At 37.0% G+C, this 19,243-nt stretch overlaps 1 protein-coding gene across 1 annotated transcript in view; it reads right to left on the bottom strand.

The window, feature by feature from the left end:
• Nucleotides 1-7,373: 7,373 nt before the first annotated feature.
• Nucleotides 7,374-19,243, bottom strand: part of Chd1 (chromodomain helicase DNA binding protein 1) — a 78,915-nt gene continuing 67,045 nt past the window's right edge. Inside the window, exons 32-36 of the mRNA XM_036168773.1 lie at nt 17,152-17,330; nt 12,836-12,932; nt 11,901-11,952; nt 10,075-10,267; nt 7,374-8,870 (exon numbers count right to left, since the gene is read on the bottom strand). Coding sequence (XP_036024666.1) covers nt 8,546-8,870; nt 10,075-10,267; nt 11,901-11,952; nt 12,836-12,932; nt 17,152-17,330 — 846 coding nt within the window. The 3' untranslated portion in view covers nt 7,374-8,545. The remainder of the gene's footprint in view (nt 8,871-10,074; nt 10,268-11,900; nt 11,953-12,835; nt 12,933-17,151; nt 17,331-19,243) is intronic.

Below are 19,243 nucleotides of genomic sequence, written 5' to 3'. Positions count from 1 at the left end.
CATACATACATACACACACACATGTATGTATATATGTATGTATATGTATGGAACAATGACATAAAAGTAAAACCCAAAATAAAAGCACAAAACACTTCACCAAACCATAAAAAGCAATTTTATGCCTACTGGATCCCCTGGAGCTAGAGTTACAGATGGTTGTTAGCTGCCACGTGGATGCTGGGAACCAAACCTGGGTCCATTGCCAGAGCAGGAAGTGCTCTTAACCACTGAGCCACCTCTCTAGTCCCCTAATTAATTTTTTTTTTGTAAGGCCAGAGGAGGGCACCAGACATTTATCTTCAAAAATATATAAATGACCAATAAGTGTATAGAAAATGTTCACATTGAAGAGAAATACAAGTCAAAACCTCAATGAGCTATCAGGTTACCTCAGTCAGAATAGCCAGGGTCAAAGTGCTGGAGAGCATGTGGAGAAAGTAGTACCGCAATACACTCCTGATAAAAATATAAATTCATTTAGTCATTTAGGAAAAGCATATGAGACTTCCTCCAAAAAAACTGGAACTACCACATGATCCAGATATTCCAGCGGCTGGTTATAGTAACAGGGGAGAAAATCATATGTTAAAGAGGATTCACATGCCCAAGTTCACTGCAGCACTTACTCACAATAATCACAAAACAGAAATTCAGAAATGGAGAGCTGAGAGGGGGATGGTGGGGAAGTGGTACATATAAATCTAAATGACGGAATACTATTCACTCATAAAAGAATGAAATATCGTTTATGACATTGATGGAAAGGAGGCGTATGTTGAGATAAGAGAGGCAGATCCAAGCACCGTATCTCACTTGTTCGTGGATCAAAAGGGTTAGTTTATATAGAACGAGTGTTGGCTCTGCAAAGCTAGGGAGAGTAATGGGGAGAAGAGGCAGTGGTAGACGGCCAGTGGGGACCACGTCACACTGAGTGAGGGCAGAAAGTTCTAGTGTGCCGAATGAGAAGGGGTTGAGTGTTCTTACCCCTCCTTCCCTCCTTCCCTCTCTCTCTCTCTCTCTCTCTCTCTCTCTCTCTCTCTCTCTCTCACACACACACACACACACACACACACACACACACTGAGAAATGCCTCAGTATATGTCTATCCTTATTTAAAGCTCCAATACCAAGTTCCAATACAATGGTCACACAGATGGTTGAGTTAAACTAAAGAGGTCACAAAAAAAATCCAAAGTCATAAATCTGTGAAAAGGACTCATAGGCTGAGGTGGGGTTAACAGAAATAGGAGAGAGATAACAGAATGTGTGGAGGAGAGTAATAAGAGTATATATGTGTTTGAAATCATCAAATAACAAAATTAAAATTAAAAAATTCAATGTTCTTGCCATATGGCCAAGCTAATAACATATATAAAACAATTTTCAAAGGAAAACTCATAGAAATGTTATTCCTACTAACTAAAAACAAAGCAACCTCTTCATTAGGTGAGGAGCGTACCCACAAACAGAGCACCATGAGGCAGTTAGAGGGGACAAAGGAGTTGGCATGACAACACATGTGCTTTGTCCAAGCACTTGGGGAATGGAGGCAGGAAGATCAGGAGTTCAAGGCCAACCTCAGAAACAAAGTGAGTCAGAGGCCAACATGGGCTATGTGCCCGAGAATCTGTTCCACCTCCAGCAATTAAAAACAAAAGACAAACAAGCAAAAAAACTGGAAGCAATGAACTACTGACACACATGGCATAAAGAAATCTCAAAAACTCTGAGTGGGGCAAAGTCAGACCAAATGAGTACGCACGACATGACCTCAACTACTGGCCATTCAAATTCAAATCCTGGCAAATACAAATATATGCTGTTGTACCTTAAGGCAGACCAGTGTGTGGTTTCCTGCACCACAGATTCTGAATGAGGATTATTAGAGAAGGGGCACAATGGGAACTTTCAGAGAGATGGGAATATTCTGCATCATTATTATAGCAGGATAGCACTCAGAGCTCGCCAAGCACACATTATAATGCAGTATATGTATTTTACTATAAGTAGTGTTTCTGGATAAAGTTGACAAAGAAAAACAAAAGGACAACTCACTAATGTTTTGCTTCTTAAAACACAGGTAACTTTCAGAAGAATGCACCTCTTATCCTAAGAAAAACAATAGAAAACTAGAGAATCCTAATTATTTTTGTGACTCACGACAGCAGAGATCACCAAGCAATGAATTCCAGAGAGTGACTGAACTTTTAGAGGAGCTACACTACACGAGCTGCAGACTGGAGGCTTGGCAGAAGCATGCATAAAGCTGATAGGGACAGTCAGTTGCATCAGAATGAACACTTACAGGCTTATGTGAATAGCAGCTATCTTGCATGCACACCAGTACTGCAGGCAAGTATTCATAGGAAAGACAATGTATATTTGGGTACAGCACAAATTACCCATTTGAGATGGTTCAACATCACCAGTAGATGCCAGTACATCATAAAGCTGGTCATTTCTCTGAAAAAAAAAAAGCAAGTATTATGAGATCAAGACAGTACAGGAAAACAGTGTGGCAAGGTCAATGGGATCCCATGACTCCAAAGTCATCTAACTTCACTGTAATGGGTAGCCATCCCAGCCTTGGCCTGGAAGTTCCAACCCCCATTGAGGCTTCGGTAATGGTCACGCCCACAAGACGGGGCTGAGGGAGGAAGCTAAGACCCAGAATCGAGAGGAGAGGCTCACTTGGTTCTGGGACCCTGGACGCTGGAGGTAGACCGAGCGAGCAGAGTTCTCCAGAGAACACCGCCAGACTGCGCCATACCTTTCCCAGACCCTACAACCTATCCTTTCATTTGTAAGTTACCCCACAAAATAAACCTCCCTTTTAACTACGTAGAGTGGCCTTAATAATTTCACCAATACTTCACAAATTAGTTTATGGGGTTTTGTCAGGGCGTTGTAGCGCGCGCCTTTAATACCAGCACTCAGGAAGCAGAGGCAGGAGAATCTCTGAATTCAAGGCCAGCCTAGACTACAGAGCAAGTTCCAGGATAGCCAGGGCTACACAGAGAAACCTTGTCTGGAAAAACCAAAATAATAATAATAATAATAATAATAATAATAATAATAATAATAATAATAATGATGGCTATTCTTGGTTGTCATCTTGACTACATCTGTAATTAACTAAATCCCCAAAATAGAGGGCATAGCCTGTGAGGGATTTTTGTTTAATTTGAAGTAGGAAGATCCACTTCTAAACTGCATGTATGCTGTATGAAGACACCTTTAATCCAGACCTTGAACTGGGAAAACCCACCTCCAATCTGGGCCACCCCTTCTGCTGGAAGCATTCCTAAGGACATGGAAGAAGGAAGCTTTTGTTCTTTGCCTGCTTGTTCTTGCTTCCATAGCCAGTCCATTCCTTCACTGGCATTAAAGCTTACTTCTTCAGGACTGTGACAAATACTAAAGACCAGCTGAGACATCCAATCCCGTGGACTGAGCAACCACTGGATTCTTAAACTTTCTGTTCATAGCCAGTCATTGTTGGAATAGCTGGACCACAGCTTGTAAGTCGTTCTAATAAAGAGAGATCCAGTCAGTCTACAAGTTCTGTTACTCAAGAGGCCCCTAGTACAAATAATAATAAAACACATCTTTTCTAAAATTGCAAGAGTATAAACAACTAACCCAATGGCTAATACTGTAAACAGTAATTTAAAATGGAATTAATTCTACCCAGGGATAAGACAGGTATCTACTCTTAGGAACACTAGAAAGCCTACAGAGTACTTAATAAGTAAAAAAAATAAAAGGTGTTAAGATTGTGATGATACAAATAAACATTTTTTAAAAAACAGGGATATGGAAATCTTCAAAGAACCTGGAACAGCTGTGGCACATGCCTTTAACTCCAACACTTGGGAAACAGAATGAGACACATGAGTTCCAAGCAAACTAGGGCTACATAGTAAGACCTGGTCCCACCCTAACTGCCCCCTCCCCAAGGAAGAAAAAGCAAAAAATTGCTATATACCAAGGTCAAAGATCACATAGTCATAAAAACAAGTTTTATAAAATCCTAAAAATTACAATTGTGTATGTCTAGCAACATACACAAAAGATTGGTAGCACACCAATGAAAGACAATCTCTTTTTTTTTTGAGCTGAGGATCGAACCCTGGGCCTTGCGCTTGCTAGGTAAGTGCTCTACCATTGAGCTAAATCCCCAACCTGAAAGACAATCTTAAATAGTGGAGATCTATCCTATGTTCATGAATTGGAAGTCTCAATACTTTGAGACTATTCCCAAATGGGATCTCCACTAAAATCTCAGCATACTTTTAATAGAAATTAGTGAACTGGCTATAAAATAAATGTGGAAGCAAAGAAATTTAAAGAATCAGAATCATTCTAAAAAAAAATACATAGGACTAATATTTGTAAATTTGGGAGCTTACTGCCTACATAGTGTGCTCTGGGCATAAGGACATAAATATAAGTGAGCAGGGCAAAACAGGGGCCTCAACAACAGATTAGCACATGTTCGGAAGCCTGGTCTCAGAAAAACTGAAAATGAAATTCAGTGTTCAACCAACCATGAAAAAAATTTTAAGGTCAAATTGTTAGTACTATCTATTTTTGCAACAAATTCATGAAAAGTCGAACAGCTACTTGGTTTTATTCTGCGTGTAAACTAATATTGAAAAAGTTTGGTAGTTTGCATGGTTTTTTTCACTTCCTTATATAGACTATAATGCGCACAGAATGCTGTGTATCTGCTAAAAATGTGTGTATTTTAGAATTCTGCATGGTGCCGATTTTATTTTGCCTCACTGTATGTCAGCAAAAACTAAAACTCCTCATATTGAAAAAAAAAAAAGATTTAACAAGAGTAAATAATAGAGTTTAAAATATTTCATCTGGCAATTTGTTCCTCCCTTTTTGCTATAGCTCAAGATGGCCTTATAGATAAATGACCCAGCATGGGAAGTACCCAAGAGAATTTATAGCTGGACTTGGGTTTAACTTAAAAAACAAGCATTAAGTTTTTACAAAAGTTATTCACAGGAGAAAATATAATTGCAATGGAAATTGTTTTCTTCCAAACACCTATAACTGAACATTCTAAAACTTTTAACCCAACAAGTATCTCCAGATGCTCACACTGCTGAAGTGTCCACTCACATCCCCTCTAACTCTCCGCCCACACAAATCTTACATACAGGACCACAGCAAACAGAAAAGATGTCGAGTTTTTAATGTTTTACCTATCAATTCAGAAACATCTAAAACATGTTTTCTAAGTAATGAACCAAATTAATTGCTAAGTAATTAACTTTTAGAAATTTTAACCGAGGTACTTTCATATGTAGATGAAGCTGGTAAATCTTAAAAACAACTTTCAACACAATGGTTAGTTATCCCAAGCCACAGCCCCCTCCCTGCCCCTTTAAAACTGTTGGATATAACAAGTTACTTATGATCCAAAGGTAACTTTCAAAAAGTTATTTTGGTGCAGATAAAACTGTCTAAACATGAACTCAACAACAACAGGTATACCAATGTAGATGGGGAACACACACCAGGCCTCAACCATCCATACCTAAAGCATTACAGGCAACTAAGGGAAGCTGAGAGTGGGAGAAATGGTCTTTCCCAGGGAAGAGCACCAATTGGGCTGTCCAATACCAAATGATCAGCCCTGAAAACATGCATACAAGTTAACATTATACAGACTGAGCAGGCTCACACACACACACACACACACACACACACACACACACACACACACACGTTCATATAACAACTAATGGGGGGAAAGACTATGAATGTGAAAGAAAGCAAGAAGGGGTATAGAGGAGGGAAAGGAGAAATGATATATTATAATCTAAAAAATAATTAAATAAAACTAAGAAAAAAAAATACCATGCCATTTCAGTGGGACGGCTTCTTTAAGGCTGGCCTGTGCTGCACGCACAGTGAGTTCCAGGTGCAGAAAAACAGTTACAAAACAAAAACAAAAACCATAGAAGGCTGGTGAATATTCTCGAATAATCTTACCACAAAGTCCACTCAACCCTTTCACTGTGAGTTGCAAAAACAGTAACTGAAATGATCACACGGTTAACAGACTACCTTGTACAAATTGCAGAGGCTCTTGTTTTACACAACTCTGGAATGGCTGAAGCTGTTCTGGTCTCTCACTAGTCTCCAGTCTGAAGACTAACTCTTACACCCTAAACAGAGGGTTTTCTTTATAAGCAGACAAGCCATTGCTTTTCACAAGAATTTTTATTGTTTGTTATTAAAATGGAAAGTTAATTGGTACAATGCTATGCATAATCTTTCATCCTTAAAAAAATTAAACAAATGGATAAAAATAGAGAAGCAGAGTGAGCATGTAAAAGACAAAAAAAATAAGCATTTTTATAATGTCCCTGTTATATCTATGTATTGGTGTTATTCATTGCATCTCAGTACTTTATGGCTTGCTCCTTTACTATGTAATTGCTGGCTTTTTACAAATAATTAACAGACTCAATAAATGTTACATACAGTTTTAGATTTTCATTCAATTCAGCTAGTTAACTCAAATGTCAAACTGTTAAAAAAAAAAAACAAACCCATTCTCCAAAAATGCATTATTTTTCTACAAAATTTGTACAACAGTCTTTTAAGCAAATGACCTAGCCACAAAGGAATCTAGTGCTGACCCTGAGCTATTTGTTGTGTTAATATTAAGGTTTATGGGAAATGTTCTTCAGGAATAAAATGATCATTTACATTAAATGTGGAGAAAGTGAAAATTTTAAAAATTTTGTGCCAGCACTGGGTTCTATCATCATTTTTATCTTTAATTATAACTAGATGTTTAAAAATTGAGTTACTTCCCAACACATTACCTCACATATCAAAGATAAAAAAACATTTTGCTTAAGGATAACTTTATGCCAAAGATATAACTGCTTTTTAAAAAGTTCATTTTGTATAAATTTTAGAATTAACTATATAAAAAGAAAATACAAAAATACAAATCCACAGACCAACTTTGGATTGCCCCAACAGCTAATCCATGGAGACATGTCCAGGAGTAAATATTCTAATTAGTTACACAGCATACATCCAAAATTCCCACTGAATATAAGAAAAAAAAAATGTGATTAAATAAGGCACCCATCAGACTTCTATGACCTATTGTACTTCATACAAAGATTCAGAGTCTTCAAAACAGATAGTTGTAGATATTATCATATTATCAATTTCCAATTGTTTACCAAGATACCTTTTTTTCTGGCAGCTGTTACTTAACACACACACACACAAAAAAAAAAAACAAAAACAAAAAAACCCAAAAACAAAAGATAAAATACTTGAGGGAACAAGAATGGAGCAGAAAACTACAGGAGCCCACATATCCTTTTTCTTAAATTTAATTTGTCATATATAAGGTTTTTTATATACAATCAGTGTGCACTGTAACAGTTTATATTAAAAAGTTAATCAAATTCATCTAAATGTTAACCTGGCTGCATAGCACATTTGACATTATTGCCCACATGAAAAGGGAAAACAAATGGATTTACAATAACTTTTGGCCATTTTGAATTCTGGAAGTGTTTATACACCTACCCTTTTAAACCAAATGCATCTGAAAAAAGTTCCCAGAGCATGAGTTTATGATTCACATATTACCCTCACCAGTTCTTCTGTAAAACTACAAACATAATATTGACTTTCAAAAGGAGGGGTAAAACATGTATCTAATAAAAATATTCAATATAAAAAGAGGACTAAAGAAAGAAGTGGCCCCTTTCCCCATTTTTACATTCTAAACAATGATTCTATCAAGACAAATCATTAAAAAGTGTTATTACACTGATTTTTTTTTTTTAAGAAGGCCTGAGTTGGTAGGGAAAGGAACAGTCAAAAACAGCCTGAGAAGGGCAAGGAAGGAAAGCTCATTTAATACATTTACAATAATTTACAGCCATCTTCTTCTGTAAAAAGGCATAATAATAATCACAAACAGGAAATTCCCGGCTATATTACAGACATAAGTACATGATTTAAATATTCAAGCTTGTGATGGGAAGCGGCAAGGTGGTCGCAGGGTACAATGTAAACAAGTAGCTTTGGAAAGTGAACAAAGTCCTTGAGTGTTTTTTCTTTATTAAGAAAAGAACTCTCTTTCATTCCTTCCTGAAACATGATCACAGGTCAGAGTCAAGTTCATATACAAACATAATTTAAATGGAGTCAGTCAAAAATCACTGACATAAAAACAGTTTTATTCAGCCTAATACGGAGGGCAGTGTTGAGGTCCCTGTTATAGTAAACATTTTCCATTTCTTTAAAAAAAGAAAAAAAAAAAAAAAGTACTGCAGCATTTGCAGTACAGTGCAGCATAATCCTTAAATATAAAAATATTTTCTCTTCTGTGGGGATAACAGACCTTGCGTCCTGGAAAGAAGTAACAATACTGACAGAAGAGCTGTTGCATCTTTCAAGTCATGTAAGGCAATCACTGTGTTGGTTTATGATCTATGGCTAAAACCAAAGTCCAGACAGACAAATTATCAGCTTCTGTTATGTTTTCCGGCTACTCCAGGTGTGCTCAGGTGTACTCTTGTGTTCAGCTGAATGTTCAAATGGAGACCTGGAACCATAAGGAGATCTCTGATCTAAAGGTGACCGAGGGCCAGTGCTAGCAGCTCGGTGGTCCATTTGCCAATCAGAGAGAAACCGATAATCCCTGGAAGATTTATGATGTGTATACTCAGAACTTGATCGATGGTCCGAGTGAGGTCGATGGTCAGAATGACACCTGTCCTTCAAGCTTCCTTCCAAACTTGACCTGTGATCACGACTCCTGTGGTCATCCAGTTTTCTGTGTTTCTCTCTGTCATAGTACCTAATCAAAGAGAAATTCAGCCTTTTAGTCAAATTAATAAGTTAAAGTTCCCAGACAAAACCATACACAAAATTATAAATACTTTAAAACATATTTTAATTGTGTAGAAGTTCAGTGTTTAATCAAACTTCATAAAAGTAGCTTAGAATCACTTCTCCACTGCACGACAGGGCCACCTCATAAAGTAGCTTTAGGAGTCACTAGAAATCCCTACTTAGAAACAAACCACTCACTAGAAATGCCCATGAACATGCTGGTTCACAAGACCATACAGAACCATACAGAGCACCCTAGAAGCATTTTAATTTCACCGATGAATCATTTATGTCAGTGCACCTCAGTGTCTGAGATGTACTGAAATAACCACAGCTACACAGAAGCCCCTCAAAACTGAAGCCCTTTACAAGCTTCTAGGAGAAAAAAAATTAAAATACCAAAATGTAGTCTAAAAAATTCATATAGGAAACTTTTCATGAGTTTGAGATGTCCACTGAACATGTTCTCATTAACTAGTTATGTAATAAGTCAACACGTATATGAAGAAATTAACCCCATGAGAAATCTCTAACACATTTGCCTTTTTAGATAAAAATGCTCCTGCTGACCAAAGATTCTTGTGATAAACCACTTCCTCCAGAAGTTTGTGACATTCCTGGCATATGCAGCTACAGATAGCTTTTCTTCTTGATGTATGTCCCTAGTGGAGAGCCTTTCCACAATTAATGTGCTCGTGTTGTGATGGCTGTGGCCGTACACACTAAGCGAGCCCTCTTATTTCTCTCTGACCTTTACTTTTAGTTTTCGGTTTTCTGAATTTAAATTTTAGCAATGATCACAGATCATGAAGGAGACTCTTTAAACAATAAAGGAATAAAGTATAGTTTGCAGTTAAATTATATTTTGCCTCACAGGATTTCAATATCTAATGCAGAAATCTCTCCATAGGAAGCCTGTACTTGCGCCAACCCGCTGCCAATGCAGCTGTAACACACTGCACTCCTTAAAATGACAAAACTTCAGATCTCACCACATATTCTGATGCCAACTTAATACTTCAAAAATCATTTTAGAGAAAAACTGTAAATGTTTAATTTATAAGCAAATAAGATTTGATATGCTCTCATGAAAATGGAATAGGTCTATCCTAAATGCAGCAAATATAATTAAAAGGAGGAGGATGGGTAGAAGTTGCTTTGCAGTTTACCTGCTGTCTTGCTTGTAGTGATCCCATTCCCGATGGTCTTTGCCATTGCTGAATGAAGAGTAAGGTCTTTTCCTGGACTCTCCCTGGTGGCGGTCTTTATGATGATCATGGTACTGAGATGAGTGTCTATCAGAAGAATAACTGTCCCTGCTGCCATCATCATGATTTGTGTTCTCTTTCAACCTTTCCACATCTATTAGAAAAGTGAAACTCCATTAATGGATTTTAAAATGTGCTACAAATACTTAAAATTAAATTAACAATAACTCCTGCCAAAACAAAATCAATTCTGAAATACTGGTAGCTAAAGCATTTACAAAATGGTTTATAAACATAGAACTAAAGCTTTTAAAGGGTTGTGCAGCAAGTGTAGCTATGAACCCTCACCAAAGCCTCTTTACAGCAGATGGAAACCATAACAGAAAACCCTAGTGGACACTATGAAGGAATCCATGGATCATGGGTACAGCTAGATCACAGTGCCTGCATCTATGGTTGAGAGAGCATTGCAGAAGAAGAGGTGGAGGAGCCAGAGCACTGGCAAGTCTGTGGTAACACAAGTCTCTCCTAGAAACAACTGCAGAAATATGCCCAGAACAATGGCAATATCAATGGACTTACTAATATGGGAGAAGAAATTTTATGAGGTCTCATCCCTAGACAAAGAACTACAGGCAACCAGAGATGGCTCAAGGGAGATTTTCTAGCCTCTCCCAGTGATGAGCCTCTTATTGGTTGTCCAGTGCAGAATGGTCAGCCCTGAAACCATGTACAAACAAACAACAAAAACAGGCTCAGCAGGACACACACACACACACACACACACACACACACACACAAAGAAAAAGAGGCTATCAACATGAGAGTGGGAAAGCATGGCGGGGGAGAGGGGAGGCAGATTAAAGGAGGGAAAGGGAGGGAGAGTGGTGCAATTCTCTTTCAATTAAAAATATTTTTTTATAAAAATCACAACTGGAAACTATTGAGGCACATATTTGTCTCAGACTAAATTTTGTGACTAACAGAATAAGCATTTTTTTTTAAACAATGGTCCTACAATAACTGGCTTAAAGGCTTGTTTTTAGAAGAAATAACTAAAACATTGTTTTAAATGATTTAAATAATACAATGGATTAAAATTACAGCATTTTCTCAATATAAAAGTACTTTGAACAAGAATAACAACTTTTAAAAAAATAATTTGGTTTAAAGAACAAAAGTAAGGAATCTGGACATCTTATAAATTAAAATGTTTATTGCACAATTATGAGGCCCTTCGTTCAGATCCTAACGCACACATAGCAAGCCTGACCAAACTCTAAGGAAGCAAACAGAAGAGGATTACTAATATTTGCTGGATTGCAGGCTGAAAATTGTGGGCTCAGGTTCACAGACCCTTCCTCTGAGGAACAGGTAGAAAGTTACAGGGGAGGACATTCAAACCCCTCTCTGGCCTCTGTGCTCCCATAGGCACACATACCTACACACACACACACACACACACACACACACACACACACACACACACACCTACAAACACACACAAGTCTACACAAACTAAAAAAAAAAAAAAAAAATCAAAATGAAACATACATGCACACTAAAAGGAAAAGGAAGGGAGGGAGGGAGGGAGGGAGGGAGGGAGAAAGCAAGAAAGCAGAAAGCAAGGAAGGAAGGAAGGAAGGAAGGAAGGAAAGAAGGAAGGAAGGAAGGAAGGAAGGAAGGAAGGAAAGAAGGAAGAAAGAAAGAAAGAAAGAAAGAAAGAAAGAAAGAAAGAAAGAAAGAAAGAAAGAAAGCAAGCAGAGAAGGAAATATTAAAGGTTTACCTGGATTTCTAATCACGTGAGTAGTAATGTTGCTATTCTGGTCACTGTTTTGCTGAAATAAAACAAACACGTATCAGACACATTCAAGTAGCTTAAAATACTCTTATAGGACAGTATGTGCAGTGGTAGGTTTAGGTTGGGTATCTTTAAGAAAATTCTGATGTTGAATAGGTATGCATACTATATATACTATATATGTATACATACTATACATACACAGAATACATAAATATAAAACTTACAGTTCTCTTTAAAGCAAAAAACTTTGCTCCACGTTTTTAAAAACTGATTTTGAAATAATTTTAGACTTGACAGAGAAGCTGAAGAAGATGTGACAGTCTCTTACGTGTACAACCCATCTGCTGATGTCATCCACATGTGACATAGCAAAAGTAGCTAACCATGACATGACACACTATCCTATGTCCTCTGCTCCAGAAGCCAATCTGAAACCCACATTTCAATCAGTCATCATGTCTCTAAGGCAGTCTTTTCTTTTATAACCTTGACGTTTTTGATGAGTGTTGTTCAGTAATTTTATTGAGTTTGTCTGAAGATTTCTAATGAAATACAAAGTATACACTGTCAGTGACAACGTCACAGATAGGGTGTGCTCTCTGTACTGTAGCTGAGGTTTCACATTGTTTGGCTGTGATTATTCTAGATAATGCTGTGTAGTTTCTCTTCCACATGAATATTATGTTCCTTTCATAATTACTTCTCACAAGGCCAATTTAATATCCTGTTTCCTTGTCTATTAATTTAAGCTTATGCTATGGACTTGTTTGTGCCAGGTACAGTGCTCTAGTGGTATTTGTAGATTTATTCATTACTTCTACATTTTCTTAACTGAATTTTCCATGTTACTGGATAATAAAGAATGTGTATAGTCTTAATGGCATACTTTAAAGAATAAAGTATTATATACCAATTACCTGAGATTCTTGTCGTTTTTTAATAGCATGCTTATATAATTTATGCAGCTTTCTTGCATCAAACTCAGTAAACTTAGATACAAAAATCCACAGGTTTCTAGAAGAAAAAAAAGGCAAATTAACCTGGTAAAAAATATTTAGTTTTATCATAGAACCTCTTACACCCTCTTAGCCATAGCCCTCGATGGAACAAAGTCCATACTAAAGAAATTAATTATCAGAGACCAGTAAGGTAGCTCAGCAGGTAAAGGTACAGGATGCTGAGCCTGACACCTGAGTTCAAACCCAGGACTTCCATGGTGGAGAGAACCAAGTCTCTCAAGAAGTTCCTAAATGTGCTGTGGCATGCACATGTACATACACAAAGAAAGCACAAAATAATTTTTAAGTAATAAAATAACGAAATTAATCTTCATGTTCACTTTTCAAAATTTCATGCACACATAAGTCTCCAATCACATAAATGGTTTTATTTCTCTTTCGAATCCCTTCATTTTTGTAGGATGAAATCTGGTGTTTTATCCTAATTTGAAATGTACCATATATATAAAACTAAGCAAGCAGTCGGAGATTCATTCTGTAATATAGATTATGTGTGTAATATCAGATATGTTAATAGTTGAGTAAGAACAATAGCAGATAACAGATTAAGTTTATAAAGAAGGGTCCTAAATAACACATTACAATAATTTTCACTTTTAATGGAACATAATGGCCATAAGAATAATAAACGGGAGCCAGGAGGTAGTGCTGCACGCCTTTAATCCCAGCACTCGGGAGGCAGAGCCAGGCGAATCTCAGTGAGTTCAAGGTCAGCCTGGTCTACAGAGTGAGAGATCCAGGAAAGGCTCCAAAGCTACACAGAGAAACCCTGTCTCAAAAGAAAAAAAAAAAGAAAAAAGAAAAAAGAAAAGTAATAATAATAATAATAATAATAAACAGGGAATATGAATCTGCAGTACACCACAGTACATCTAGTGTCTAGGCTTTTTCCCATACAAAGGTAGACATTAATAGTGGTTTTATATATATATATATATATATATATATATATATATATATATATATATATATATATATATATATATATATATATATGTATATGTATGTATGTATATGTATATATATACACACACACACATATATATACATATATATATATGTATATATAATAAAATCATATTATACATAATACAGGTCCAAATTATCAAATATCCTTCCAAATTAAACCTGTTATCATAAGACAGTAGTTATATTTACCTTAAAATATAATCTGAAAATAAACTTGGTTGAAATAACAAATTGAATGATACCTGAAATCTACAGAAACAGAAAACTCACCTAGCTTTTAAATTATAGACTAGCTTTAACATGTGCACAGTCTGCAGTTACAACAATAAGAGGTAGGGTATTTATTAGTAAATTGTCTTTTGGTTAATAATTAAATTTTCTATAAAATACATTTTGCTTTTAGAAAACTCTAGCTAAAAACCAAATTCCTGATCATACGTCACTTGAACAATTTCTCATCCTGGGCAAAGTGCCAGAGCGGAGTTGGGACTACCATCAGGACTCACAAAGACCTAGAACAAGCACCACACATTCAAGCAGTTCCAGTGCAGGGTGCTTCCTTTGCCATACCCAGTGCGGACCTACAAAGACTTTCCCCTTATTTTTTTCCCCTTGTAAAATATTGGTAGTACTTCAAATATTTTGTGTGCTGGTATGTAGTGTGTGATTATGTTCACATGTATGTGAGTACATGTGTATACGTAGCACGGACACATGCTGTGTCTTCCTCAATCACAAACTGAACAAGGTCATACCTCACCTAGCTAACAAGTGCTCTTGGGATTCCTGACCTCCACAACACATGCACTGTGGTCTCTGGATTTCCAGAGGGCTGTCACACCCACCTGGCTTTTCTGTGGGTTCTGGAGATGCAAACTCAGGTCCTCATGCTCGGAATAAAAATTCTTTATGCATGAAAACATGTCCCAGCCCTAACTTCAGATTTCTTACAAGATATTGTTGTATAAAGGGTAAGCATTTGAGACATATGAAAATGGCAAACAAACAAAATCCTTTGGGTCCTCAGTGTATCACAGTGGCCTTTAAATAAAACAGCATTTCACTTTAGTTGTTTTTAAGACGCATGGAACAAAAACAGAGAAACAGGGAGCACTAGCTAAAGCAGTAAAGCAGGCAGCTAGGGCGCTGTGCAGACATGTCTCGCCGCTGGCTCCACAACCAGGGCTCCGGTCTCTGCCATCAACTTTTAATGCAGTCTCTTGTCTTCCTTCACTTTGAAAACTCATTAGCTATGCTCGAGTTGTCAGGAGGCCGGCTGTTTTATTTTATCATTTCTTTATGATTTCTGTTTCAACGGTGCTAGCTATGAAATCCAGGACCTCATGCCCAATGATAGGTCTAAATGTAAACTATTCCTTCTTCTGCATTTTATTATTTTATAAATACTTTTATTTATTTTGTCCATGTTCTATGTGCATGTGTGTGGGCATGTATGCTGCAGAGCACATGTGGCAGCTCTCTACTTCCCCATCATGTGGATACCTCCTGGGGATTGAATGCAGTCAACAGGGTTGGCAGAAGGCACCTTTACCCACCGAGTGATCTTGCTAGGCTCAACTTTTGTTTTTAAAAAAGAAAAACTTTTCTCCAAGAAAGCACTACGATTAGAGCAAAAGTCTTTTCATTTGCTAGGCTACTAGCTATGTGGGGGGTCTGTTTCCCCTTTTGCCTTTAAGAGAATTTGTACAACCACACCGTGAGGGAGGAACAAATAGCCAGGAACATAAATAAAGAAGAGAAGGGAAATTCATCATTTACTGAGCCCAAGTTATAAATTAAATGTTATTGCAGGTATGCCTATATAGAGAAATAATAGTGCATCATCCAGCATTCAGTACAATTGTGGTATCACACATCATCCATGGAGATGGTTGTCTTAAAAACTATCCCTATAGAAAAGGGAATTACTTTCTATCTATTCCATCCACAAGGGAAAAATTAAGCCAGACATTATGAATACAGAACTTCAGGGTTGTTTCTCATTGCTTGCAATATAATCAAAGTATACAATAATTGAAAAATTAGCTTTTATTGTGTATGGTTATAAAAACCAAAGTTAGCCAAGATGAAGACTGAACCATTCATGGCAAACTCTGTGATCACTGCAATAGGTGAGTTGTTTCTCTAAATGTGACAGCTCAATTTTTTTTTTTAACACAAATGCTTTATTTAACCTCCTAATTTCTTTTTCAAATGGGTCCTCCATGAGTGTAAGAAGACATGGGCACAAGCATAGAACACTTTAGAATTTTAATCACCGTCACTTGGCACAAGCGTCGCTAACTTTGCTTTGATGTGTAGCTGAAATGAATACAGAGTGAAGAAATCAGTAGGTTAACGGGCCAGTGTCACTCAAAGGCACCTGTTCTCTTTCCTAACTTGTCTAGGAGACTGACTGAACACATCCACACCTAATAATCTTTAAAATGGCTGACCAATGAAAATCACACCTGATCACATTTATCATTTTTAAATCGCCTGTTTCTACTAGTCCTAAAAAGAAAAATAGGTTTGTATTTTGCACTGTTAATACGTGAGTCTACGGGGCTGGAGAGATGGCTCAGAGGTTAAGAGCACTGACTGCTCTTCCAGAGGTCCTGAGTTCAATTCCCAGCAACCACATGGTGGCTCACAACCATCTGTAATGAGATCTGGTGCCCTCTTCTGTGTACAAAATAAATAAATCTATCTTTAAAAAAAAAAAAAAAAAAAAAAAGCGGGTCTATAGCATAAAGATTAACTGCTGATTTCATTTTGTGAATATAAACACATTTTAAAGTAGAATGTAATCTGAACTTTAGTGAAATTACTTTTTACTTCTCACTATTTTCTAAAGGCAGAGATGCCACCTGAAGCTTACGAAGCAAAATTAAATACTCATGAACAAAAAACTATAAAAGAAAAAATTGAAACCAGGTGTTGAAAGACAGCTCAGAGGTTAAAAACACGTGCTACTCTTCTAGAAGAGCTGGGGTCAGTCCCAGCATCCATGTCAGGCAGCGCACAGTCACCTACAATTCCAGATCAAGGAGATGAAAAACTCTCTTCTGGCTTTCATAGGCAACTACATACACACACAGACATACACAAAAATAAAACCATTCACATTTACTCCTCTCTAAGCACTGTTTCTCACTTCATGTTTGGAAGCAGAAAAATAAGTGAAGAAACACAGTTACACTTAAAATCATAAATTCAAAATCTCCCCAAGGTGCCCCACTTACTTTCTCCACTGCTTAATTTGCTCAGGATTAGAATACTCCTTCAGACATTCTGTGATATGGTCTCCGATCTTGATTAAACACTGTCTAGTATGTTCTAGTTGCTCTCTTTCCGAAAGGCCTTTCTCAGGCCTATCAAGTTGTTTCAAAGCTGCTTTCACTGGCCTCATTCTTTCTTTACACTTGAAAACAACAGAAATACATGTATTAAAAACCCAATTCAAGTAAACTGTATTGTTCATGATATTTACATGAATGAACACAGCATTGCCTAGTTTCAAAATAAGCAATTACACATCACCTCAAACATTCTATACATTCGGCGTTTTCTTCTTTGGCATTTCTCCAGGCAAAGGATGCTCTCTGTTATCACCTGAGACCAGCTTTTGTGGAAGTAAAGCCTTTGATTTTATAGAGCTTTGGCCACTTTTAATACTACAGTGTACCATTCTAAGGAGTATTCAACATCAGTGACTACAAGTAGAACAAGTACATTCCAGGCTGCATACGTTATAATAGACGGGAAGTGTTAAAGAGGGCTCCACATAATGAGCTCACTAGCAAACTAGCAAAAAACCAACAAGCAAGCAAAAAAAAATATTAAAATGAATTAAGGAACTGGTATAAATCATCTATTCTTTAAAACCTTTAGGGCAGAACACTGTGGCTACAAATGACTTCTACAAATGACTGGAGAATATGGCATGGCCAACAGAAACCACTTTTCTGAATAAATACCTTACACAATTATAAAATGACATCCAAATTTTCTGACTCAGTTTTACTGAAGTAACACTAAAAAAAGCCCAAGAGTTTAGATAAATTTATGAAAATGACTGTTAAGTACAAATTTAAGTTTATATTGATGACAAGGAAATTGGTTTAGTAGAATATATAGCTAAGTCTGCATCAGATAATATATTTAACGAACATAATGCTACTTGGTTTAAAAAAAAAAAATGTTTGTACTTTTGCCCTGAAAGGGCCATTATGAATTATCTACTTAGTTGAATATTTATTCATGAATAATTCACTCTGTTTTACTACCTATTGGTAGAAGTTGGTAGACAGTTCTCCATTATTTGTCAGGGATAATTTGAAATCAAATCTATGAATTTTAGTTTTTTCAACTGAAAAATTACAGTCCTGCAACAAGAGAAGGCAGGAGGACCTGAATTGAAGGACGTCCTGAGCTACACAAATGGCCAGACTGTGTACAAGACACACACAGCCCCACCCATGAAGACAGGTCTGTAGCTCAGTCAGTAGAATGCATGTCTAGAATGCATGAGGGATTGGGCTAGATCTGCAGCAGATATAATACTGGGTGTGGTGGTCTGTGCCTATAATCTAAGAACTCAGGAGGCAGAGACAGGAGGATCACAAATTCTAGATCTTCCTTGGCTATATTTGAGGCCGGCCTGAGCTACATGACATACTTCCTCAAAAAATAAACGAAACAAAAAATTTTAAAAAGCCAACCACACTGGAAAAAAAAGGGGGTCTGGGGCTATGTGAAAGAATCCTTTATTTCCTACCCAATTTTAGTTTTATTCATAGTTGCTCTCTGCCAACTACTACTAAAAACTTTGTAAGCCAGGCAGGTATGGTGATTTTCAAAATTAGTATCCCAGTACTTCAGAGGCTACGGCAGGAGCATGAGTTCAGGGTCAACCTGAGCAACAGGTGAGACCATGCCTCAAAAACCCAAGTGGACTGGAGACATGAGTCACTGAGCACTTACTGATCAAGCCTGGCGACCTGAATTTGATTCCCAGAACCCACAGCAGGAGAATCAAGGCTCAAAAGTTGTCCTCTGACTTCCATGTGTGTATATCCTGCTGCAGGTATCAGCACTGACACACACACACATTAATATACTCACACAAGAAATATAAAATTTTAAATTTAAAGAGATAAAATATGTACACAGTGTATATACACTGTTTTCTTAGGGTTATAAATAAACCTGGAAAACAGAGAAGTAAACAAAACAGATAGTGACTTTATGGAATCAAGACTATGATAAGACAGATGGTAAGAAACATAGTGATGACAAAAAAAGAGAAACCAGGGAGCCTTCTACATAATCAGA

Source organism: Onychomys torridus, chromosome 19, assembly GCF_903995425.1.
Source record: "Onychomys torridus chromosome 19, mOncTor1.1, whole genome shotgun sequence".
Classification (NCBI taxonomy): Eukaryota; Metazoa; Chordata; class Mammalia; order Rodentia; family Cricetidae; genus Onychomys; species Onychomys torridus.
Note: the sequence above shows the minus strand (reverse complement) of the source record. Positions and strands in the feature narration are given on the sequence as shown.